General features: G+C 42.2%; 2 protein-coding genes and 1 long non-coding RNA gene across 4 annotated transcripts; 2 read left to right on the top strand and 1 right to left on the bottom strand.

Annotated features, from left to right (window-relative positions):
- Positions 1–480: 480 nt before the first annotated feature.
- Positions 481–15390, bottom strand: LOC117145398 (neuropeptide SIFamide receptor). 2 transcript variants are annotated; one of them, XM_033311036.1, is made up of 6 exons: positions 15314–15390; positions 12823–13764; positions 12675–12741; positions 5581–5680; positions 1398–2036; positions 481–1277 (listed from the first exon to the last, which is right to left on the bottom strand). In XM_033311036.1, the coding sequence occupies exons 2-6, from the start codon at positions 13582–13584 to the stop codon at positions 557–559; spliced, it is 2289 nt and encodes a 762-aa protein (XP_033166927.1). In that variant the 5' UTR covers positions 13585–13764; positions 15314–15390; the 3' UTR covers positions 481–556. The 2 variants fall into 2 exon arrangements, with proteins under 2 accessions (XP_033166927.1, XP_033166926.1); XM_033311035.1 differs by lacking the exon at positions 15314–15390 and having other exon boundaries at positions 12823–13908.
- LOC117145399 lies at positions 4695–5556 on the top strand. Its single transcript, XM_033311037.1, has 3 exons — positions 4695–4776; positions 5079–5212; positions 5277–5556. Exons 1-3 carry the CDS (start codon positions 4765–4767, stop codon positions 5416–5418), a joined length of 288 nt encoding a protein of 95 aa, XP_033166928.1. The 5' UTR covers positions 4695–4764; the 3' UTR covers positions 5419–5556.
- Positions 15391–18136: 2746 nt separating the features above from the next.
- On the top strand, positions 18137–20602 carry LOC117145987. The gene is made up of 2 exons (XR_004459738.1): positions 18137–18622; positions 19329–20602. It is a non-coding gene; the product is annotated as an uncharacterized LOC117145987 (long non-coding RNA).
- Positions 20603–26074: the final 5472 nt, after the last annotated feature.

The raw sequence follows: 26074 nt of genomic DNA, 5'->3' as shown, positions 1-26074 counted from the left end.
GTCTGTGGGGGAGTCCTGTTTCCCGTGCCCCGTGTGGCGTGTCTGTTCCTAGCTAAGCGATCTCTGATTAGATATACCCACCCACAATTGGTCCATCCCGATGTCCGTTCCCACTGGCACTCCATCCCGTCCACTACCCTATCCCAACGACGATGACGGATGTGTGCGGCAATGCCTAGTGACCGATTCTGAACCCACCAGCACTGCCGACTTATATCACAATCGTAGGCCTATCACTCGACTTCATTCGATCCATGTCTGACTATCTGCTATAGAAATCTTCTAAGACTTCCTTTGTGGTTCGGTAAGTTTTTGGTATCGTTGCTTTTGTTTGTATGTTAGGTTGGGTCAATTTGTTAAGCAATACATCATAGGGGTTTATGTGATTCAAGAACGTATTAGAGCGAAGGTAAACTATCTTAATTATGCTTTAAAATTGCTGGATTACATAAACCCCTAAGGAAGTTCATTCCACTTGTTCAACTGAAATCGACCCACACAAATGGTGGTTGGTATCCATCTACCAGAGTTAGGAGCTCGTTCAACCCAAAGTTGCCTATTCGTACAGATCCGCATTCCTACGAGGAGAAGTCGAACTCCCGTAGCTGAGCTGCGAGTCGGTCTTCTTCAGAATGGAAACGTGGTGGGAGGGTGCATCCCCCGTCCGGTTGGCCATCAGCGAGTCCTGTTTGTGGAGCAACCCGCGTCGCTGGTCGGCGAAGGAGATTACCGAGTCCTGCTTGACCAATTGATGGCGCCTTTGCTCTGGTCGTTGGTCCACAAACGAGATCACCGAGTCCTGCTTCACGAATTTCTGCCGCTTATCGAGCAGGGAGCTCGGTGTGGCGCCCTGTCGCCGGCCCACGTCCATCGAGACGCTATCCCTGTCCACCAGTGTGTCGTTGAGACCGTGTCCTGCCGCCCTCCGTGCCTCCATGTAAGACACAATTGAGTCCTGCTTGGACAGTGAGACCTTGGAGCCATTGCTGTCCTGTTGGCAGAGGGGTCGCCGGATCCCAGAGGCATCGCTGCAGGAGCTCTCCTGCTTGATGAGGAACTGACGCGATCCGTGAGAGTCCTGCTTGAGCAGCATCTGCTGCGACAGGTTGCTGTCCTGCTTGAGCATCATGTTGTGGCGCCGCAGCGAGTTGTGCTCGTAGATGTAGGACACCGCGTTGCCCTTGCTGCTCGGACTCTTTCTCGAGCTGTTCTGGTGGTAGTGCGATGACTTCCGAGTGCTGGTAGTGCTGGAGGCGATGGCGACGTTGTCGTAGTACCTAGGTGGTTAAGGTGGAGAAATGGTTTTTTACAGAAGGGAACACGATTTCTTACAAATATTCATATTAATTTTGAAGGTCTCCACATATTTTATCTGCATATATTAGTAATTAACTAACCTGAGGCGTCCGCAGCAGCTACGCGACTTGATGATGGCCGCGAATCCGCGTCGGTACTTCTTGTTCACTGAGTAGAGGATGGGGTTGATGCAGCTGTTCGAAGAGCCCAGCCACTGGGCCACCGGCATCACCTTCTTGAGAATCTCGAACTCCTCCTGCGAGATGTCCGAGCCGAATTTGATCCGCGCGAAGATGACATAGAGCGGCAGCCAGGACAAAACAAACAGAATGACCACGGCCACCAACATCTTGATGACCTTCACCTTGCTCTTCTGCTGCATGCGGTCCATTTGCGCGTCCTTGGACTCGCCGGGGATAGACCTCGTGGAGACCTTGATCCAGATGAGCACGTAGCAGAGCGTGATCAGGGACATGGGCAGCAGGTAGCAGGCCACCAGGTTGGCTAGCAGGAAGTAGAGGTTCCCATCTGTGCCCGGGGGCCACACCTCCTGGCAGAGGAACTGCGGCTGCGAGTAGGCCGAGACCAGGGCGTCGGAGAAGACCTCCTCGGCGGGCACCAGGTCAAAGAAGAGCAGCCAAGGGATGGTGGTCACCAGCGCGATTACCCATATGCCGATTATCATGATGCGGGCACGTCGCTTTGTCATCTGCTTCAGGGGCCACCAGATGGCAATGAACCTGCAAGAGGGGAGTCCCAACAAAGGGGATTTTAACCAAGTAGTCAAAGAAGGAGCAGCAGCAGGAGCTCCGGCTTCAGATGCCACTGACGGCTTTGAGTCGTCAAGGATAATGGCAATCATCAAGCTGTCGAGTCGAGTCGAGGCGACGATGACGACACCGTTTCAACTAGGAGTAGCAGCACGGCATGCAAATATCTCCGCTGATTAATTCGCACACGCAGGATGCCGATGCCAGCAGCCATCCTTAAGCCTTTTTCTGCTGAGTGTTCGCTTTCCAATCTCGACTATTGAACCCGCCTGCCACTCCTGCTCCTGCTCCTCCGCCCCAAAAAAGCGGCGCTGGGGATCTTGGAGCAGGGGTGTCATTTTTTATTCTGCTTGCCATAATGAATTGTAATTTGAATAAGAGCTGCGAGGTAGTGAGACGAGTCGGTATGGGGCCAACAACGAGTTCAGCATTTTTCATTTAGCTTAGTGCAGCCGGCTCATTGTGGCGCCCGCTCAGTGGCCATAGACAAGACTTGTCCCGGACGAACCAAACTGGTTGTCTGCTCCTGGCCCGAAACCATGTAATTACGTGCATTGTGCTCGTATTTTCGACTTGGACCTTGGGTCGTCGCCTGCGTCTGTCCGCCAAAACATTTGGCAGATAACACAGCGGTAATTCCATTAGAGGGCGGCCATGCTACTACCACAGAATCCTAGTCCTCCGACTCACCGACTAAAAATAGCCAGCTAAACAATGTGGCCGAGACCCTCATCTTGGGGGGAAAAAAAGGTGGGCGGCCTGGGCGACCAAACAAAGCTGTCCGCACAGCCAATAATCAAATTGTCATAACGTTTATTTATAGAAGCAAGCCAATTGCATTTGCATAATTTGCCCATGCGACTTCTATGGTCATAAATCAGGCGAGAGCTGAATTGAGTTCTTTTGGGTAAAAACAGCGCACTCGGAAAAAGTAACCAGCATTTTTCGCTGGTGCAGTCTAATTCAAACTAACCCTCTAATTTGATGTTGAAACTTTGTTAAATCGTATTAACTACACCTTTGATGATGTAAACCACTTTATGAGCTTTAAAAACTAAGTTTTCCCTTATGCGTTTACGATTTATTTATGATTTGATTCACAAATAAACTTATAACCTATAGATTAAACTACATTTTCATGTGATTTGGGAAAATTGTTGTTTGAAAATTAAATTATTAATATTATTTTGATAATCACGGGTAATTGTTGCCCATCAATTCTGTTGAGTACCACATGCGTAAATCTCTAAGGATGTCCGTTCAGTTTCGTTATCTTATTTATTAGGCAAAATGAGTTTACTGTCTTGCCAAAATTCCTCTTGAATATAAAACTACAATGCACTTTTCGAGTACAACTAAAATAAGTAGTTAATACTTGCGCTTTTAAAGCATTTAATAAGCCGCAAGTGCATTAATTTAATATTTGCCACACAATCCTGTGTTTCTGTCTAGATCCACGTGGTTTTATGGCTCCTATTTCGCTTCCTACTGCGGTTACCCATACGCACTGTTGACATTTGCGACGCAAAGAAGACACAAAAGCCGCAATGCCAGCGCCGTAAAGACACAACTATGTGTATAAGCGAGTGAGCTTTCTTATAGAGTTTATGATTATAAGCAATCTAGTTATATACGCATACGTATCCAGACAAGAAAAGACCCTAATTAAATGACAGTGGCATAAGTATAAATATAAGTAGAAGTATAAGCAAGTGATAAGCTAAGTCGAAGGGGCATTACGGGCCCAGCATCCTTAAGACCGTGGAGAGATTTAAGTTTCATGTTACAGATAATAAATCTTAAATTTCGATTCAGTTTACGATGGCTCGTAAAAGGAGAGAACAACAGCAAAACAACTGGATAAACGGACATCAATGACGCTGGACTCGGACTTCGACTGGGACTTGGAAGTGGAAGTGGAATTGGAAGTGGATGAGGATGTGGATTTGGACTCGGATGGGTTGGCATTAAGCGTGGGCGGAGGCTGACATGCGGGCCTGTGGGTGACCAAACGAACTAGTGAGGCGCTATGCCTTTGTCCCGCTGGCTGAAAAATGACAGTGGAAAAAACAGGAGCCTCTGGCAAAAACTCCTCTTCTGATTGTGGTCAGAAATTGATATAAATGAAAGTGCACATAAAGCGACGGGCGGCTTATTGTCCTTGCGGCTATGGCTGGCACATTTCGAGGGACTTCAGCGTCACTTGATAAATCTGTTGACCGCGACATTTGCCGAATTTATTGCTTTTTTATACTTTATGGGCCAGGAAACGCAGGGCTGGCACTTCGATTCCTGGCGACCAATCATCAATGGTATCAATATTCGCTGTATCGCGGCCAACAACATTCTAAGGCAATTGAAATGCACATAAAACGAGAAACATGAAATTGATTGTAAGCAGCGCCTAATACGGACAAGGTGAGCCATAGAAGCATATGATGATCTTGATCTTGAGACGACTGCTCCACTGACTCTCCTACATAACTGCCTAACTGGCTAACTGCCTAACTGCCTTACTGACCAGTTTTCCCCGCAGCTGATTGCATTGAGTGGCGCTCACTTTCGGTTCGGTCGCCTGGTGCAAATCCACTATAAAAGCCGCACTCGGAGCTCAAGTTGTCACCAGTTGACAATTAGAAATCATTAGCCTAGCTACCTTTCCTACTTCAGTTATCCCGCCAAAATCCAACACCTCAAAATGTTCAAAGTTGTGAGTATCAGTGGGCAGAAGAAGTTGTTACCAGTTTGAATCCAAGCATCGTATAATTATGATATAATATCAGCTTGCTTTATCGCATTTAAAAATAAATGCAATAAATTAAGTCTATATTTCAACTCATTGAAGTTCATATGAGTCACCTAGTATGTTGTTGGGATCGGTTTTATCTCACTCAGAATGAGTTTGCTTTAAAGTCTGCGACAACTAACCAAATACACTGTCGAGTGGCAGCCACCTGCTGCTCCGTCTAATGCCACTAATCAGGCTAATCTATGAACTCTGATCCGCCGCAGCTGTTCGTGCTCGCCGCCTTCGCCGCCTCCCAGGCTATCGCCCATCCCGGAGTGGTGGCCGTGGCACCCGTGGTGGCGCACCCGGCGGTGGTCCACACGCCCATCATCCATCATGGAGCCCACTCGGTGCACTCGTAAGGCCATTCATGTCCAATCTGCTTATCGCAGCACCGAACCACTCACCCTTTTCATTTTCAGCCATGTTGTTCATCATCCGGCAGCCGTCAAGGTCATCACCCCCGTCGTCCACAAGCCCGTGGTGGCGGTGCATGCCGTCAGGCCGGTGGTTCCCTTGGTTCCAGTGCATCATGCCGCCCCCGCCGTCGTCGTGCATCATTAAGTGCAGTGAATACGGTCCACTTTCAATACCTTTCCCGCTCCCGATCCCGATCCCGTTCCCGATCCCCCCCAGACACAGACCAATCCCTCCCTGAGCACCACAACCACGATCCCACAATAAAAGTTCATAGCCACGTAATTGGAGCGAGTGTTTTCAACTTACCTGTCCAGGGAAACGGCAATCAGGCTGTAGACCGAGGCTGCCACGGAGACACCTTGTATGTAGGGCACAAACTTGCACATCAGCCATCCGAGCATCCAGGCTGCGCGTTCCAGCGGTTCGCGAAACATGAAAGGGGGAAAAGTGCGGGAGGTGAGTAAATATTGGTCATAAACAACGCACAAATTATGCTGAGTAACTTTCGGTCACATTGTCCTTGCTGGTGTCCTAGCCATACACTCAAGGAAATGTGTCGGCCTATGGCAACAAAATAGAGTGCAGACTTTTCTAAAATCCCCAAGGACATTTTGTTTGAAAACTTTCTAAATATCCTAACCATGAAAATCAAAGCAAATTAATGTGGCTAACCGACCGAAGGATCCTTATTGTTCTCATGGGAAATATTCGAAATAGTAGAGGGCGTATCACTTTAAATATAAACCGTAAGTCAGCTTAACCGCTAAGCTTAGAAAATAGTGAAAATATTATAAAACTAATACTTCACCGCTAAGGATTATTATTATATATTTTTATATATTCAATACCTTATATTTATGCTTGAATAAGTACAGCTTTACAGCTGGGGATCATCGAGTTCTTTATAGCTTTACTGATTTTCCCCGAGTGCACTGGTAGTGGTTATGCTCATGGTTGTGGTGATGGTGGTAGTGGTAGTCATGGACAGTTAAGTTCGAGATCTGGTTAGCGTTCAATGCTTCTTGTCATTGCCGCCGCCCACGTTCCCGTCGTTGTTTGCTGACTGAGATTTATGTGCTGCATATCATTCATAATTTGGTGACAAGTCTCAGATTGCGCCCAGCCATCGTAGTGGGTGGGGCAGAATGTGGAGTCCTGGGGACAGAGCATTGTTTTCCCAGACCCAGACTCAGAGCCGCGGTGGACCGCAGGACTGCCTAACTTAATTTGTATTCCTTTTACTCCATCTTGTGGCAGGATGATGATGGTAAATGGAATACACGGGCCCTACTTGCGCATAGTTGAGCGTTATGAATTTTATGCTAAGAGGCATAACTCACTCAGACACAAAAGGTTATAAAGCATACATACATGGGCGTGCAATGGGCGGGGCAACTTCCCAAGGTTGATGACAGTCGGGCGGAGAAAGGCGCCCGGTTCATGACATATCGAATGGCAATTAAACAAGTGCAAGTGCGGCCCACACATCATTAGCAGTTAGCTGTTTGGCAGTTTGGCAATTTGCAGAAGGAGTTCACGGAGTTCAATGCTCGACCAGGAGACGCCTCCTGCGTCATGGGGCTCCTAATTTCCTGTCTCGTTCGCCTGTCTTATCTCGATTTGTTGTCGCTTTTTATTATGCATACGCACCGTAAGCCGCCGAGGCAGCCCAATAAAAGCTAACTTTAATATGATTTGGCACATAAAAATATAAATATTATTGGCGCTGCGGCGCTTCGTGCAAGTGAACTCTGTGGCTGTGGACAGGTTCTGGTTCTGGACAGGATCGTGTGTGTCTGCAGGGAGGACATCCACATCCTCCCGCCTGGCAAACAATCAACAGTGTGTACACAGGACAGCAGACCGAATGGGTTTTTCGGTTTTATTCCTCCGATTTGAAATGGCTTTCGGGCAGACCTGCAAGTGCAACAGACTGGATCCGAGGCTATTAATACGAGAGTATTTGGCCACTCACTTGATATTATGCTGATAAGGGTGAACTTTGATATATGGCTGTCTGCGGGAGCTCTTGACTCGGCAAACTTTATGCTTTCAAGTTGCTCGAAAACAATTTAAATTCAAATTCGGTTCCGAAATGCTTCATCACTTGCGGGCCACCGGATTAGCAGTGGCACTGGGAGAACTTTTTCAAAAATACATGTTCTCCGAACTTCCCTTCGGCAAATAAACTATCTAATTGTGTATGCAATTCTATTAGGACAGGCAAACGTGACTCGGTTGGCTTGTCTGGGATTAAAGTTTGCATCAGTGCACTTTGGCAGTCAAGTGTCTTAACCAAGTTTACATTGTGGTTAGCTTAGCGCAGTCAAGTGACTCCTCGATAATCCCGAACAAACAATGGTTTTTCAGTTCATATGGAAAGTATATTGACAGGATGAAGCATTCAGCACGGTTCAACTTATTAAATTGTCCAACTCACTGATTTGGACATTTAATGTAAAAATGGAAAAACCACATATTCCAGAGCCAACGAGAAATGCCGACATTTAAAATTGGTTTTTGTTAACATAAAACGATTGAGAAGGAATAATACATATTTAATGAACCGCAAAAACCGCATTATATATAAACAAATTAAGTCAAATAGGTCAAGGGTTATGCCAGTAGTCATTTATAGATACCACAAGCTTAGGTAGGACATGATTGTTTCTAAGAACACCGAGTCATACGAAACCAATCTTTAATTAACCCCAACCCTTAGGACACATTAATGTGTTGTACAAACATAATTGTGGCTACCGAAATAACCCAATTGCCTTGCGTGACGGGGCAACCGAGAGCCTCCTTGTGGCATTACCCATTTGAGGCCTCAAGTGAAACCAAACACTCCACAGTTTGCTCGGCCAACATCCAGCCTCCCCGTCAAGGTGAGAATGGGATGGGTGGTTGATCCGACTTGGAGTGCGTTTGACATGGCAACATATGGCAAACAGACGCCTCCATTTATACGCGAAAGCTGGTGCTCAATATTGATCAACTAGAGGAGATAATACCAATCGATACTCAGGCTTATCGCCAGCCTTCGATTGTGGGTGGTGGTGGTGGGTGGTGGGGTTGTGCGCCCCATCAGCCCTTAAGAAAATGTCAAGTGCGCCCTAAGCCTTTTATTTTTTAGCCTCTTACCCTCCTTACAACGAGAGCCTTTGTTTTTCGGTTGTGGCACAGACAAAAATATTGGTCTGAGTTTTGGAAATGTGATTGAGTTTAAAGTAATTATGATTAGCATGATTATTAATAAATAATGTTCACTTATTTCTAAACAAATATTTGTCAAGGACAACTTTAAAACGAGGTTTCTTTTACAGCAATAAACATGTTGTTTAAAAAATAAATCCAATTTAAAATTAAACTCTGCTTTATGAGGCTTTAATAGGCCCAACAAAGTTTTGTTAAATTTTTATCCCCAATTCCGTGGGTGATTGTTCCGGTGTAGGCAAAGTGGATTGGATTATTCCGGGCATTGCGGGTTCGTTTAGGTGGCGGCATTGTCATGCACGGAGTTGGATCGTAAAGTTAATGAAATAATCAGGCGTGACAAATCCGCGGGTTTGGACTTGGGAGTGGGAATGGGCGTGGATTGGAGTGGATTGGCCATGGAAACGGCATAACATAACACTTCTGGCAAATGCGTTATTGTTATGATTATCGCCGCGGCGTCACGTCCTGCGGCGACTTCTGTGGCAGCTCTTCGGGAAAATTGAATACCACAGCTAGTTCGCAGAGAAATGTGCCTGGGACGCGGAGTGGGAATAGGAATTGGAATCTGGGAATCGGGGGAGCTCGAGGTGAGATACGGGATTGCGGGAGCCAAGAGGCTGCACATCTTAGGTGGAGGGGTCAGAGGTTGGATGCCATTTGCCGACGGCACGTAGAGACTAAATTAAAATACAATTGGCGAGCTGAAAAATGACTTCATCAGGGATAGGGAAACAGAAATGCGGGAGAATCTGCCTCCAAGTTACGCATACGCCGCGTTCGCCGGGCACAAATCACGTGGCCCCCTAATGAACAAACTGGCAACGTGACTGCAAGATTTAGCCAACGGGAGATGCTGATCTAAAAAGGGCCGTAATGATAACGATTCCCCATTGATAAAATAGCACAACAATGGCCATAAAGCGCCATCTGAGACAATTGCCGTTGCTGTTGCAAGGATATCCTTCGTCTCAAGGCGGCATCGTTGCTGGGAAATCAATTCATTTCGCATTTTATTGGATTTCGAAGCACACACATAAATAAGGGCCAGCGCCACATTCCAACCAACAACCGCCACCCACCACCCACAAGCCACCAGCCCGAAACCACCCACAAAGAGTACACGGCCCAACCCAATACAGGTGCCCCCACCCCACGCATACACACACACCCACACCCACAACCACACACACACTGGCACACTCGCAAGTGTGTGTGTGCATAACCCTGACTATTAGGTTTGCCAAGCGAAATATTTAGGTCAATTCATCCAGCCGCAAAGAGCCTTGAATGCAAACAACCTTCCATTGCAATTCTGAGGCTTGAAGGTGTGCTTAGATAATGGCGCTGCCAGCGGCGATGGCCACCGTGGGCGTCGCAGCCAGCTGCGACTGCGACTGCGGCGGCGACGTCGTCTTTGACGGCTCGAATTTGATTTCATATAATTCATTTTGGTGGCAAAACAACCCGCCCACTTTGCCACTCGCTGGGTGCGAGTAGTAGGAACTATCAGACAGCAATGTGAAATGCTCGATGTGCAAATATGCTAAACTTCCAAGCTCCCACGCACTGTGATACACAGGGAGAAAAAGGTTATGTTTGAGGAGAGCAAAGGATTAAGTGGTATGTGCACAGTACACAGACTTAACACTGTTAATTTGATTATGAAGAGTATTCGGAAGAGTTAGAAACTAACTCTAATAGCATATCATCACTTGACGGAGTAAATAACATTTAAATTTAAAGCGAAAAAGTGTATGATTCTGAAAACGTGCGGATTGTTTAATCCTGAATGAAAATGACGTGTTAAACTTTTGTTTGTAAATAATACGCTACACCTGTGTTTAGTTGGCAACACATGTTTTTTCCCCTGCATTAGTGCTATTTCACCGTTGCCGCTGTGAACCCGTTGCCTTCGTTTTAACTTCAGCAGGTTGTCGAAAGTGAATAGGAATGTGAGTGGGGTTGAGAGTTGTGGGGTTGAAGGGGTGAAGCGGAAAAGCGGAAAAGAGCCACCCCAAAAGCCCCAATGCCAGCGGGAGGACTGCAATTTGTTGTGACTGGCGTTTTTGCTAGGCATCGGCGGCTCAGCTGAAGCTAAGACATGCCAAGCGAAAATTGCGGAGTGGGCGGCCAAAAGGGTGCCTCATCCAAACAACCATCCAACCATCTAGCCCTCCCATCTACCATCTACCGCCAGCCGCCCACCACCCCCAGTGACCCAGTAAGAGCTATCGGCCCTGCGCCCAGCTTGAATTTGTGAAATTAGGTCAGTTTTGTGTCGATGATCCTTTGGGCCACCCCAAAAAGCAGCCACCAATGCACCTACACATGCACAGCAGCGAGCACACACATAGGCGTGAGAGCGGGCGAGAGAGAGAGCGGAGAGAGTGCGCAGTGACACGGACACAAAAACGGAGACACGGACACCGATACAGATACACAATGCAGGCGGAGGTAAACTCATTCACTTTTCGCCACTCGCTTCATTCGTTTCCAGCGATTCGCACTCGGCAGCCTTCGTTTACTACATTTCCCCCAAAGTGGGCTTCTCTGGGGGAGTGGATTGGGATGGGGTGGGATCGAGTGCAGTGCCGAGTCTTGAAGTCGAGCTGCACTGGAAAGTAAATCTGATAAGTCAAACTGCATTTGCAGATATTTTACCAGTTTGTAATATTAATATTCTGTTTAACAAATAATCTGTTAGAAAGAAGAGAAACTAAAATTTACGATTATTTGAAAAAAAATTACTTAAAATAATTTTGATTATGATGTGCCTATTTTCTTATACTTGTGGCAAGGAAATGTAGCAACACAATTTGTTAAACTATTTCCTAATAATCCTATGTTGTTTTACGAGCATGTTGACAACTCTTATTTTGCCAGTGTACTCGCTGTATAGCAACAAGAAAAGGAGAGTTCTCACAGGGCGGAGCCACTTAATTGGCAACACTTGGCACAACCTGCGAGCCTACGACCTGGCATTGGGATTTGGGACTAGGGACCTGGGACAGGGATTGGGGTAGGCATCGAAGGCAAATAGCAGTGAAGGATGGAGCTTGCATGGCGTGCTCCACAATCGGAATTTGATTTACCAAGGATTTCGATCATTTTTCCATGTCGGCGGCGATTTGCATAGACATTTGCCAACCTGCTCACCTTGTCGTCCAGGCCTGCGACTATCAATTTGGATGTCAGTCCACAAAGTTCGTTTCGAATGCAAGCGGGGAAGTCGCGGGGGGGAAACCAATTGGGGGTGTAAGACGGCAGACAGGGACAGATAGATAGATGGATAGATGGACGGATGGATAGGCATGTCAGGGAAATTTATTTAAATTAAAGCATACAATTATGCGTAGCCTCGTTTATCGGGTCGTTTGTGGGTCGTCTCTGGGATTTGGTGGAATTGGCCTCTAATTAAATGGACACTTGTTCTTTGGCCCATGCGGATTGTCGTTTCCAATAAGGTGAGGGCTCCCAAGGAAAGAGTACAAATTAATTTAATTGAGTGCGAACATCCGTTGCTACGGAAATGTGCCACATTTCTGGTGAAGTAGACAGAATAAATTTGACTTTTCGACTCGTTTTTTCTTTACTGCATACTGAGTGAGATTTGCTTCCTTGATTTAATGAATAACTGGTTTTTGTCTTGGCAGTCTATTTAAAAAGTTATCTTGACCATTGTAGAAAGCTATTAAATTTTGATACTAAAGCTTGGCATTTTCCAGACCAACTTTAATGATGCTGCATCGTACTAAAAACTCTGAAGAAGCCAGGGAGTCTGGTATATAAAATGCAGCTTACAAATAAACGGAAACCCAGTATGTCTGTCAAAAGTAAATAAAACCGAGTATAAATAAAATCCCATAAATTATTATTTTCCACCAGAAGTATGAGCACTTTCGTTTGGACATTTATGCCGACATTAGGTCTAATGAGGGTCCATTACACTCGCCCAAACATATCGGGCACATTACGCATACGCAGCGTAAGCACGCAGGAGCAACAACTTTCGTCAGTGCCATTTGGCAGGGCTTTATCTAAAGCGGCGATTAATTGCAGTACATAAATCGGGCTAATATGCAGAACAAACAGAAAAACTTGGGCTTCTCCCAAGCAGCTAATGTGCCTCCCAGTGGTGAATAAATCTCGTCGGCATCTTGCGGAATTAAAGAGATACTTACGCACAAAGATGTTGCCAATCAGAGTGGCTGGCAGGCAGAAGACAATGACCAGGATGTCCGCAATGGCCTTTTCGTTGGAAAGGGGGGGAATGTAAATTTTATTTCAAATTAATGGGGTTCATCCACGAGATTTACGGGGTCCACCCACCAGATTCACAATGAAGTAGTTCGTCACCGTCCGCATGCGAGGAGCCCGCAGGACGACGGCGATCACGAAGCTATTCCCGATGAGTCCCACCAGGAAGACGACGATGTAGGCCACGCAGTAGACCATGGACATGGCCAGCGAGTGACGGTAGAGTGGGTCGAATCCAAAGTCCACGCTCCCGTCCAGCTGCTCCCACCGGAGGGCACTGTCGTTGTACGACTTGGTGGCCGCAGCCGCCGAGATCAAACTGGTGGTCGCCGGCGACAGGTTCAGCAAGTTGGAATAGTAGGTGGATGAAGTGGCGTCTGCGATGGCCAGCGACTTGCCCGCCAGGGATCCTCTCGCAGATGCTGTTGTGGTGGCCGCCAAGGTGGCTAGCAGCGAACTGGCCGCCGGAGCGACCGTGGCCGTGGCCGTTGTGAGGACCGTGCCCAGCAGAGTGTCCGTAATGGCGCCGTTATTCAGTTTAATGGCACTCGATGCGCCCAAGGAGCTGACAGCACTGCTACCACCTCCGCCACCGCTACCACTAGTGCCATTCAATTCGTTGAAACTCAAGAGGTTCTGCAAATCGACGAAATTATGCGTGAAATTATTGTAATCCCCGGCGAGGGCGGCGGCTTCCTCCATTGTCTCCGCGACAATTTTCCCCGGCGCCATGGTCGGAATGGGCATGGTTACACTAGTCGTCGTACTGGGAACGTCGCCACTTGTATGGTTTTTATGCTTTCGCTTGCGTATCCGCCCGCTGGCTGCCATCATCAAATCATCCGGCGTCTTGATTGGGCGGATGGCACTTTCACTGGCGCCTCGCTTTCGCTATCACTATCTGTAGACGTATCTTGAATCTCGTATCTCGCTTGTTTTAGAAAAGGTCTATAAAAATGGCATCGTCACTTGGCATTTCGTTGGCTTGTGTAGGATATGCAGGAAGTTTCGTGGCTTTGGGTTAGAAAACAGTTTTTAATTAACACCCATGTCCACACAACATATCGTTTATCCGGGGATTGTGTTGCGTTTGCCCCGAAGTTGCACAATAAATGCAGTTTTCTAGAAACTCGCTTCTAGCGCCCAAGGACCCTTTCGTTTTCGTTTTTTTTTTTTGTTTTTTGATTGAAATCACCTACAAAAGTTTGTTGCCGTTTCGGCTGCGAATCCGATTTCGGAATGCAATGCAATGCCTGGGTCGCTCGTCAGCTGGTTGACGTTGCCTTGGCTGGCATTACGAAAAAGTCGGCGGCCCAAGGCCTCGTGTGCATATTTCAGATAAGGCCAGATGCTGGGTGCCTGGATAAATCCAGCTGGAGGGGATTGGGGATCGGGCATTGGGCATTGGGCATTGGGCATCGGGCAAAGGAGCCGAGAGCATCGGCTCAGGGACATGGTCACCGCCGCAGTTGCAACACATGCGCGTCGCTAATTAATTTTAATGCCCGTTCTGCCATTGTTTGGCTGCTGTTTTTGGCACAATTGAAAAGCCAGCGAGCGTGTACTTTGACCTCAAAGAAACGACACCAAACATCGAACCAACGAGCAATTGAGCAACTCAATAGCAGCGCATAAAAATTCCATTAAGCACAAATGCCAAGCGCACGCAGCACTCTTCGATTGAGTGCCAAAAAAATTGCCAGTAAGCATTGAAACAATTGGTAACAAACGAAGCCAGTGCGACATTCTTTTGTGCGGTTCCATGGGAGTGTCCACATCAGACAAACTGGCGACTAAGGGCCCCTTGGCACACAATTCAAACTGACCACGCACAGCAAAAAAAAACCAAATAAAGAAAGACTTCTAAAAATTCAACATTAATCATTAAGTATCATCAATGATTTAATTGGGCCTAAAATGCAAATGTCTGAAGAATTTTCAATATGACCCATTCGTTGAATAGATTGATAGCATATTTCCAGTTCATAACCGCAAGTGAATTATTAATATTATTTTTGATATCTTTGCCATAGTATGTCCTGCAAGTTGAAAAGGAAAAGAAAATTGCTGAAAGAGCTGAATTTACATTTGCCAATTTGCAGTGCAATCAGTTGCGAAGTTTTAACTGTTGATACCAAGTTGAAAGTCAACTTTTTCCGTGTAACACCGCAGCTGGCGTTCCTTTCGGAATTGGATTGGGACCTTTTTCGAGCGTGAAAGTGCTCGGGACCTAATTGAGCTTACATGCCTGCTGGCCAACTTGGAGGCGATGCCAATGCCGATATAGTCCTTAACGTGGCCCCACGGCGCAATGGGGCGTAAGACAAAGTGTCAACACTGGGACAAATCGGGCAAACTAATTAAACTGTCGGAGGGCTAAAACAACGCGAGGCTGCAAGATACTGCAAGAGTAGATGCAATTCCTAAGGGACGAAGCGCGAAAAAATGGGGGAAACTCCCACAACTGCAGGTGCAGATGGAGCCAGAGCAAGCACAAACAAACACTCCCACGGATAAATCAGCTTCAGGACATGGATATGGATGCTCGAAAGGTTAACACTACGCGTGGTCGTTTCCGTGGTGCGATATCGTGGGTCGTGGGACGTGGATATAGTCATCCGCCCCTGGGGCGACCGCGTTGTCAACGGATTCGCGTCTGAATGAGGACTGCTGGCACTGCGGCCGCGGCAGCTCGTTTTTCAGGCCAAATCGGGCCGATAAGAGCCGAAGGACAGGATCCGACTGAATGTAGGTCCTTGTTGCCAAACCGCGCCCGCCTTTGGCAGCCACTGCCTTTCGCTTCGGCTCTTCGACTCTGCGACTCGGACCTACGGAAGGAGTGGGCCTGTGCCTGCTCCACTGCCACCCACTCGGGCGTTCGTTCGCTCGGTCGGGCGGTCGGTCGTCCTTGTCGCCTATGTACTCCACTCGGTGAGCGCTGAACCAACGACCCTCAAATGCAATGACAGAGCTCTCCTATATGTTTATGCCCGTAGTTTTCTACCGTTCCCGTTCCGTACTTTTCGCAGGCTTAGCGCACAACTTTGTAGGCTTAAAACTGAAGGACCACATTTGGCAATATCCAAGGTTGGATCGTTGAAATGTCAGGGCGACCGAGTGGGAGGCTGCGTTTCCTCGAACCATCTCGCTGCCATCTCAAACACACACCTCCAGTTGGGTGTGGGATTCGTAATCATCATATGCTCATTTCGGGTCCTCCATCATAAATATGTTTATTGTGCCATTTGACTTCTGGCTATTGTTTGTTGCGTGTGTCAGCCTGCGGCAGGAAACAAAACAAACCGAAACGAAACGAACCGAACCAAACCAAACCATACAGAGAGCAACAAGAGGGGCACACGGCGTATACGCAATTTCCGAGCTGCCTCTATTATGCTGCCGCTTTTGTTGCCCGTGTCAATTGCTTTTGTCCGTCCGTTTGTTTATGATTATGTGTCTTTTCCTTGCAATTGTTGCCCGTGCAACTTGGCTTAATGGCGGGCCAGGAAGATGCTTCCGGTTCGTTACGGACATTGCTTAAGCTGGGTCGGCAATTAAATCTCTGTCCACCGATACAAAATAATCCAAACTTTGCATACTTTTTGTTTGAAGTTTAATGGCAGTTTTCAAGTTTCGCAGCTCAGCTCGTTAGAGTTTAGTTGGCGCTCGAAACTGAGCACTCTGTTGCTCAAGGATGTGCTGGAATCACTCACAGTGCCACTCACTCATTCACCCACCCACGTCTCTCTTTCGGAGGGAGCAAGTATCTACCCATCCCGAGGTCGATTGAGCGCAGGATGCGCGTGCGTTTGCAACAGCTGGCTTTCCTGCTCAGCCAGCGGCCAAAGGTTCAAAAACCTTGTGTTTGGTTCAGCACTCGCAAACATTTGGCCACTCGCCAGGCTACACTGAACGCATTCGGGGGTGGTTTATGCCCAACAGGACCATTCTTTCCGAACAATAGAACATTGTGAGGGTTTCAATGCGCGAGTAGGTAGATGGTTGCGACCCGGATTAGGATAGCTCTAAATATAAACTCAGGCATCTCAATATATTCCGAAAGGTACTTTGAAGAACTATGTATATACCTAATTAATGTATATATCTAATAATTAGATTTAAGAAACCTAATGGAAGGTTTTGTGTAACTTTTATTTGAAAACAAGCATGAGACTAGGAAAAGACCCGGACAATGTTTTATCTATTTCATCCATTATATATCCATTATATGTATTTCATAACGTAAGAATTATTTTAAAATTAGTATACCCGTTACTCATAGAGTGAAAGTATGTAACAGGTATGAGTAAGCGTTGCCGACCATATAAAGTAATGTTTTGATATTACTTCATATTTTTATTAGTCTCGTAAATTTCACAAACAAGATAAAACAGGTACGGCCACACTTTTGAACAATTTTTAATTTTTTTTTCAGCTTATTAATTTTTTCCCCCAATTTCCACCAATATTCCTAAAGAATTTGAATTTACTTGCTGAGTAACGGTATCTTATAGTCGGAAAATTCGATTATAGCACTGTTTCTAATGTATGTGATTTAAAATCTATCGATAAGCGTGGGTATTTTATCTTACACAAACTACGGCGCCATAATTGACATCTACAATTGTGTTCTTTATTGGTACTACTGGTTTGACATGGGTTTGTTACATGTATCTTACATTGGAAATCTACGTACGTATTAGATAAATGTTTGCTTCGTTTTAAATAATCTTAAATGCATTTCCATGAGAACGATATTTTTATAAAATGTAACCAAATTTGCGTGTTTTAATTTTTATTTATTTCTTCTCGAACTAAATTAATCGATATTCTTTCGTTAAATTCTGCATGAAAAGAGACAGCCCTGTGAATCAATAAAAAAACATGCGATCCCTCTCTCGAAAACTAAACATTATTTGTCTCCTTCTGGATATTTCCATTCTACACTAATCAACAAAAATTGCTTTATTTTTGTCGAAAGCGATGTACATTTGTGATTATATATGTATCTTATTTTTCGCATTTGTTGATTGTGACTATATAGTTTTAGAGCAATTAATAAAGCATAAGAGAGAATATCGCTGAAGCAGGAAATTCTCAGACATTATATGTATGCATATCCAGAATTGGTTAGTATGTGCAGTAGTTTCCAGAACACAAGAGAACAATCCAAATGTATGTGCTTAACCGGCTTACCAACCATTCTCTTGAAATGAGGGTAGTTTTTGTAGCACAGTGATGTAGACACTCGTGAGAAACCGGACGAGTCACGTATACGATGTATGTATATAGTGTACTCGCTCCCACCCCAATGCCGCAGACCTGAGAGACAGGCAGATGTTTCACGAAGCCAGCGGTTGGGTATAAATAGAGCCGCCTCAGTCCGGTCACGTCACTCTCAAATGAAAAGTGTTTAAGTGAAGTCAAAGTGAAGCTGAAAAAAATCGAAAAACCAGTTAAAATTAGTACAAAGAAATTTTCTGTCTTGCAATCTGCAAGCAGTAGCTTTAACCGAAAATGGAAAAGTGTAAAAATCGTGTCCCAGGAGGCGAGCAGCAGTACGAGTATTGCAAAATGCAGGGGCAAGGGCCCACGTAGTATTTTTCCACGTCGGGCATTAAATGCTCTCGAGTTGGAAACAAAGAAACCGAATGCAAACCCACTGGAAAAGATGTGATTAGTCATCGATTTTGCTGGTCAGCGTCGGGGAATTTCGCAAAACAGCAGGCAGTTTTCTCGAGTTTGGCTAGAAAGTGAACCACTAGGCAGTCTGAGGCAGTTATCCAGGATGTCAGGATGTGTGCAGTACTCTCTGTATCGAATGGCGATGGCCCTGACCTGCGGATTTTGAAAGATTGAAATAGGAAGCCAGGTATACATACACAGCAACGAATGCAGCGTGTTCTATATTCTTAATTCGTAAGCCAAACCTATGTTTAAGACGTAGTTTATATAACCGTACGTATGTATGTAGCGAAACACGTTTTCAAACGTCGCATCGAAGCCATTTCTTCTGCAGCCATTGCAATTTCATCAATGTTGCGTAATCGCGAATTGTAAATGTGTCCCTACTATTTCACATTTGTGTGTATCCAAGTCGAAAGTTCTCGAACTATTCTCGTCAGCAACCCCCGGATCGAAAGGCCACCAACTGGCTCGTTCTCTCTCCCCAGAAACAGCGTACACATACGTTTACAATTGACTCTACATATCTGGTATACACATTTTTATATATGTATACACTCAGAGACACCCCAATCCCCAACCATACATATGGACAGATGTGTGAATGTATCGCAGTTGGACGACAACGGCAGCTGTGCAAAAAACGCTGCGGCGTACATAACACTGAGCTCTCTGTTTGCCTTTCCCCAGTTTTGCTTCCCCATATAATGGTGTTTATCAGCGGTAATCTCGCCAACCTGACTTTGTCCCTGTCGCTTCTATTGGCATTCTAAACTAGATCGTAGACGATTTAACATTTACGTAGCTGTTAATCTTATTTGTAAACATCTCTATATGCAACCTGCCATACCACTTAACCAAGCAATATGTATTTCTTTCTCTAAACTTTATAGTTGGGCGTTGAAAGTTGATATCGATATCGATCCGTGAAAAATCGATACCCTGCGCAAGCATGGGGCGGCATATGGGTGCTGAAAACGCACTCGGCCCGATCCCGATTGCAGCGTTATTCGAAAGCTGTGTCTGCGACCATGACTGAGATCATATGCGTACATATATCTAATGTCCGGGGTCGTGGGCCAGCCAGGGTGCTCGATTCTGTCAGATTGATTGTGCGGATTGTGTTATAGGAACACTGGTGTATCGACTTCTCTGCTCCACTATGGGTGAAGGATACCCTACCGAAAAGGCCTTCTGTCGCTTACTATCATCGAACAAGTTCCGTAAAGGGCAGACATACGTACACGTGGCAGCATATTACGTTCAATGACACATCGTCTCTGGATTAGTAGTTGAACCAACGAGCTCGAATATACCCTGCCAGTTGGTTGTAAATATTAATTTTGTTCTTATATTCAGTTGTAAAGTCAATACGGAAGACATTTCCACACCAACCATGTGTCACTTATGTTCTTAAATACCAGAAACTGTTTAAATTTTTGTTCTTATACACTTCACCAATTAAGAATTACCTGTACTGATGTAAGTGTACTTGTTGAATCACAACAAAAATAGAAAAAATGAATAACAAAAGAGCTCTATAATAGAAAAGCCACAGAAAAGTGAATAAAAAATTCAAAAATTCAAAAAATAAATTTCGAAACATCTGCTCGTGATATTTTTATTTCAAGAAAAGATCCGATTTCAGTTATACCATCTAGCTTAAATTTAGCGTTACGAGAATAGTCCCTCGGAGGAAGGGCCTTTTATCAAGATGCCAATAGCGTTCGTCCTATACACAAATTACTCAGACGTTATGAAACCCAGTCGAAAAATCGGAAAGTGTCTACCATTGAGGAAAGGTCTCTTGATCTCCTTTGAGCGCTAAAAGTTTGTATTGGAACGAGAATATTAAGGTTTAAAATCAGCTGAAAAGTACGTATATTCCGCATTTATTTTTCTCCACATTTTTAGGATCAGAACATCAGAACTATATTTTTTGGAAAAATCAACGGAAATTATTTTGTTTGGAGGTCCCAAATTCTATACACCTTCACGCTTATTCTTGCACACGAAAAAAACAATAAATTATTTTTATTGAATGACAAAAAAACACATTTATAACTTGAAAATTATTCTAAGTACTTCAATTTAATTACCGAACCAACATATATACACATGCGACTCGTGTTGGACGAGATTACATTAAGAGAACTGTGAAAAATAATAAAAAAAAGGATTACAATTAAAAAATGTAAGGTACAATATTCCTTATAAGGATTTTTTAAAAATAAATAATAATTACAAAATGAACCACAATAATATGATACCTTTAACAAAAGGTATGATTTATGTCGATTTCCCCAAATATAATCCGTCGAAAAGGCTTAGCCTCCTTGTAAAATAAACTTAAAACCGTAAAGGCACGGTTTGATATTAAACTGTCCCCAAACAACATCGCATCTAATAATTAACTAAATTATTAAGCAATTTAAAAGGTTGGTTTTTTAGGGTATACTAGTTAACTTAATAGGTAGGGATTTAACATACGGTAGTTTACATGGTATGTATTATATGAACTCTGCAATGAAATGTATGATTTATCTCGATAATAACAAGTATTATCCGTCGAAAATATATAAATTCTACAATAATAGGTGGTAATTATGCCGGTTATCAAAAACATTATGAATTACATTATATATTGAACATTGAAATATATGGTATTTTTTATTTGGTATATCTAAGCAACATTCTATGAACTCTTTAACAATAGGTTTTATTTATCCCGATAACCCAAATCATTATCCGTAGAAAAGGCTTGGCCTCTTGGTAAAAGAAACTTAAAATCCATATAGGTAGGCTGTAATATAAAACTATCCCATTTCAAAATCGCGTCACATAATAAACAAAATGTTGAGGCATCTTAAAAAGTCTGATTTTTAGGACAAATTCATTTCCTTAATAGGTAGGCATTGAACCTACGGTATTTTTTATATGGTTTATCTAAACAACATCAACATTACCCACAATTCTATGAACTCTTTAACAAGATATTTTATTTATCCCGATTACCCCAATGATTATCCTTTGAAAAGGCTTAGCCTCTTGGTAAAGTAAACTTAATTTCTATATAGGTAGGATGTCTTATAAAACTGTCCCACTTCAAAATCGCGTCACATAATAAACAAAAACTTGAAGCATCTTAAAAAGTCTGGTTTTTAGGACAAATTCATTTACTTAATAGGCAGGCATTGAACATACAGTATTTTTTATATGGTATATCTTAGCAACTGCAACATGACCCACAATTATATAAACTGTTAAATAATGGATATGATTTATCTCGACTACCAAAAGGATTATCCTTCGAAAAGGCTTAGCCTCTTGGTAAAACAAACTTAATTTCCATATAGGTAGGATGTCTTATAAAACTGTCCCACTTCAAAATCTCGTCACATAAACAAAAAGTTGAAGAATCTTAAAAGGTCTGATTTTTAGGACATATTAATTTACTTAATAGGTAGGCATTGAACATACGGTATTTTTTATATGGTTTATCTAAACAACAAAAGGCGTAGCCTCTTGGTAAAATAAACTTAAAATCCATATAGGTAGGATGTCTTATAAAATTGTCCCACTTCAAAATCTCGTCACATAATAAACAAAAACTTGAAGCATCTTAAAAGCTCTGATTTTTAGGACATATTAATTTACTTAATAGGTAGGCATTGAACATACGGTATTTTTTATATGGTTTCTCTAAGCAACATCAACATGACCCACAATTATATATACTCTTTAACAATAGGTTTTATTTATCCAGATTACCCCAATGATTATCCTTCGAAAAGGCTTAGCCTCTTGGTAAATTAAACTTAATTTCCATATAGGTAGGATGTCTTATAAAACTGTTCCACTTCCAAATCTCGTCACATAAACAAAAAGTTGAAGAATCTTAAAAGGTATGATTTTTAGACATATTCATTTACTTAATAGGTAGGCATTGAACATACGTATTTTTATATGGTATATCTTAGCAACTGCAACATGACCCACAATTATATAAACTGTTAAATAATGGATTATGATTTATCTTCGTCACATTAATCTTCGGTCACATAATAAACAAAAAGTTGAAGCATCTTAAAAGGTCTGATTTTTAGGACATATTCATTTACTTAATAGGTAGGCATTGAACATACGGTATTTTTTTTTTTATGGTTTATCTAAAAAACATCAACATGACCCACGATTCTATGAAGTCTTTAACAATATATTTTATTTATCCCGATTACCCAGTGATTATCCTTCGAAAAGGCTTAGCCTCTTGGTAAAATAAACTTAATTCCATATAGGTAGAGGTGTTATAAAACTGTCCCATTCAAAATCTCGTCAATAATAAACAAAAGTTGAAGCATCATGAAGGTATGATTTTTAGACAAATTCATTTACTTAATAGGTAGGCATTGAACATACGGTATTTTTTTATGGTATATCTAAGCAACTTCAACATGACTCCCACAATTCTATGAAGTCCTTAAAAATATATTTTATTTGTCCCGATTATCCCAATCATTACCCTTCGAAAAGGCTTAGCCTCTTGGTAAAATAATTTTAAAATCCTATATGTAGGGTGTGTTATAAAACTGCCCCAATTCAAAATCGAGTCTGGTAATAAACAAAACTTGAAGCAACGCGAAGGATATGATTTTTAGGATATACTAAATTACTTAATAGGTAGGCATTGAACATACGGTATTTTTATATGGTATATCTAAACAACTGCAACATTACCCCACAATTATATGAACTCTTTAACAAGATATTTTATTTATCCCGATTACCCCAATGATTATCCTTCGAAAAGGCTTAGCCTCTTGGTAAAGTAAACTTAATTCCCATATAGGTAGGATGTCTTATAAAACTGTCCCACTTCAAATCTCGTCACATAATAAGCAAAAAGTTGAAGCATCTTAAAAGGTATGATTTTTAAGACATATTCATTTACTTAATAGGTAGGCATTGAACATACGGTATTTTTATATGGTATATCTTAGCAACTGCAACATGACCCACAATTATATAAACTGTTAAATAATGGATATGATTTATCTCGTCACATAATCTCGTCACATAATAAACAAAAAGTTGAAGCATCTTAAAAGGTCTGATTTTTAGGACATATTCATTTACTTAATAGGTAGGCATTGAACATACGGTATTTTTTTTATGGTTTATCTAAGCAACATCAACATGACCCACAATTCTATGAAGTCTTTAACAATATAGTTTTATTTATCCCGATTACCCATATGATTATCCTTCGAAAAGGCTTAGCCTCTTGGTAAAATAAACTTATAATCCCTATAGGTAGGGTGTGGTTTAAAACTGTCCCACTTCAAAATCTCGTCACATAATAAACAAAAAGTTGAAGCATCTTAAAAGGTCTGATTTTTAGGTCAAATTCATTTACTTAATAGGTAGGCATTGAACATACGGTATTTTTTATGGTTTATCTTAACAACATCAACATGACACACAATTCTATGAAGTCTTTAACAATATATTTTATTTATCCCGATTACCCCAATGATTATCCTTCGAAAAGGCTTAGCCTCTTGGTAAAATAAACTTAAAATTCATATAGGTAGAGGGTGTTATAAAACTGCCCCAATTCAAAATCTCGTAATAAACAAAAGTTAAAGCAACATGAAGATATGGATTTTTAGGACATACTAATTTACTTAATAGGTAGGCATTGAACATACAGGATTTTTATATGGTATATCTAAGCAACTTCAACATGACTCCCACAATTATATGAACTCTTTAAAAATAGGTTTTATTTATCCCGATTACCCTATGATTATCCTTCGAAAAGGCTTAGCCTCTTGGTAAAGTAAACTTAATTCCCATATAGGTAGGATGTCTTATAAAACTGTCCCACTTCAAAATCTCGTCACATAATAACAAAAAGTTGAAGCATCTTAAAAGGTATGATTTTTAGGACAAATTCATTTACTTAATAGGTAGGCATTGAACATACGGTATTTTTATATGGTATATCTTAGCAACTGCAACATGACCCACAATTATATAAACTGTTAAATAATGGATATGATTTATCTCGACTACCCCAATAATTATCCTTCGAAAAGGCTTAGCCTCTTGGTGAAATAAACTTAATTTCCATATAGGTAGATGTCTTATAAAACTGTCCCACTTCAAATCTAGTCACATAATAAACAAAAAGTTGAAGCATCTTAAAAGGTCTGATTTTTAGGTCAAATTCATTTACTTAATAGGTAGGCATTGAACATACGGTATTTTTATATGGTATATCTAGAAACTGCAACATGACCCACAATTATATGAACTCTTTAAAAGATATTTTATTTATCCCGATTACCCTATGATTATCCTTCGAAAAGGCTTAGCCTCTTGGTAAAGTAAACTTAATTTCCATATAGGTAGAGTGTGTTATAAAACTGTCCCAATTCAAAATCGAGTCTGGTAATAAACAAATGTTAAAGCAACGCGAAGGATATGATTTTTAGGACATACTAAATTATTAATAGGAAGGCATTGAACATACGGTATTTTTATATGGTATATCTAAACAACTGCAACATTACTCCACAATTATATGAACTCTTTAACAAGATATTTTATTTATCCCGATTACCTCAATGATTATCCTTCGAAAAGGCTTATCCTCTTGGTAAAATAAACTTAATTTCCATATAGGTAGGATGTCTTATAAAACTGCCCCACTTCAAAATTTCGTCACATAATAAACAAAAAGTTAAGCATCTTAAAAGGTATGAATTTTGGACAAATTAATTTACTTATTAGGTACGCATTGAACATACGGTATTTTTTATATGGTTTATCTAAGCAACATCAACATGACCCACAATTCTATGAAGTCTTTAACAATATATTTTATTTATCCCGATTACCCCAATGATTATCCTTCGAAAAGGCTTAGCCTCTTGGTAAAGTAAACTTAATTCCCATATAGGTAGGATGTCTTATGAAACTGTCCCACTTCAAAATCTCGTCACATAATAAACAAAAAGTAGAAGCATCTAAAAGGTCTGATTTTTAGGACAAATTCATTTACTTAATAGGTAGGCATTGAACATACGGTATTTTTATATGGTATATCTAAACAACTGCAACATTACTCCCACAATTATATGAACTCTTTAACAAGATATTTTATTTATCCCGATTACCCCAATGATTATCCTTCGAAAAGGCTTAGCCTCTTGGTAAAGTAAACTTAATTTCCATATAGGTAGGATGTCTTATAAAACTGTCCCACTTCAAAATCTCGTCACATAATAAACAAAAAGTTGAAGCATCTTAAAAGGTCTGATTTTTAGGACATATTAATTTACTTAATAGGTAGGCATTGAACATACGGTATTTTTTATGGTTTATCTTAACAACATCAACATGACCCACAATTCTATGAAGTCTTTAACAATATATTTTATTTATCCCGATTACCCCAATGATTATCCTTCGAAAAGGCTTAGCCTCTTGGTAAAATAAACTTAAATTCATATAGGTAGAGGGTGTTATAAAACTGTCCCAATTCAAATAGTCTCGTAATAAACAAAAGTTAAAGCAACATGAAGATATGGATTTTTAGGACATACTAATTTACTTAATAGGTAGGCATTGA

Source organism: Drosophila mauritiana, chromosome 3R (assembly GCF_004382145.1).
Source record: "Drosophila mauritiana strain mau12 chromosome 3R, ASM438214v1, whole genome shotgun sequence".
Taxonomy (NCBI): domain Eukaryota; kingdom Metazoa; phylum Arthropoda; class Insecta; order Diptera; family Drosophilidae; genus Drosophila; species Drosophila mauritiana.
This window is presented reverse-complemented; position numbering and strand designations above follow the sequence as displayed.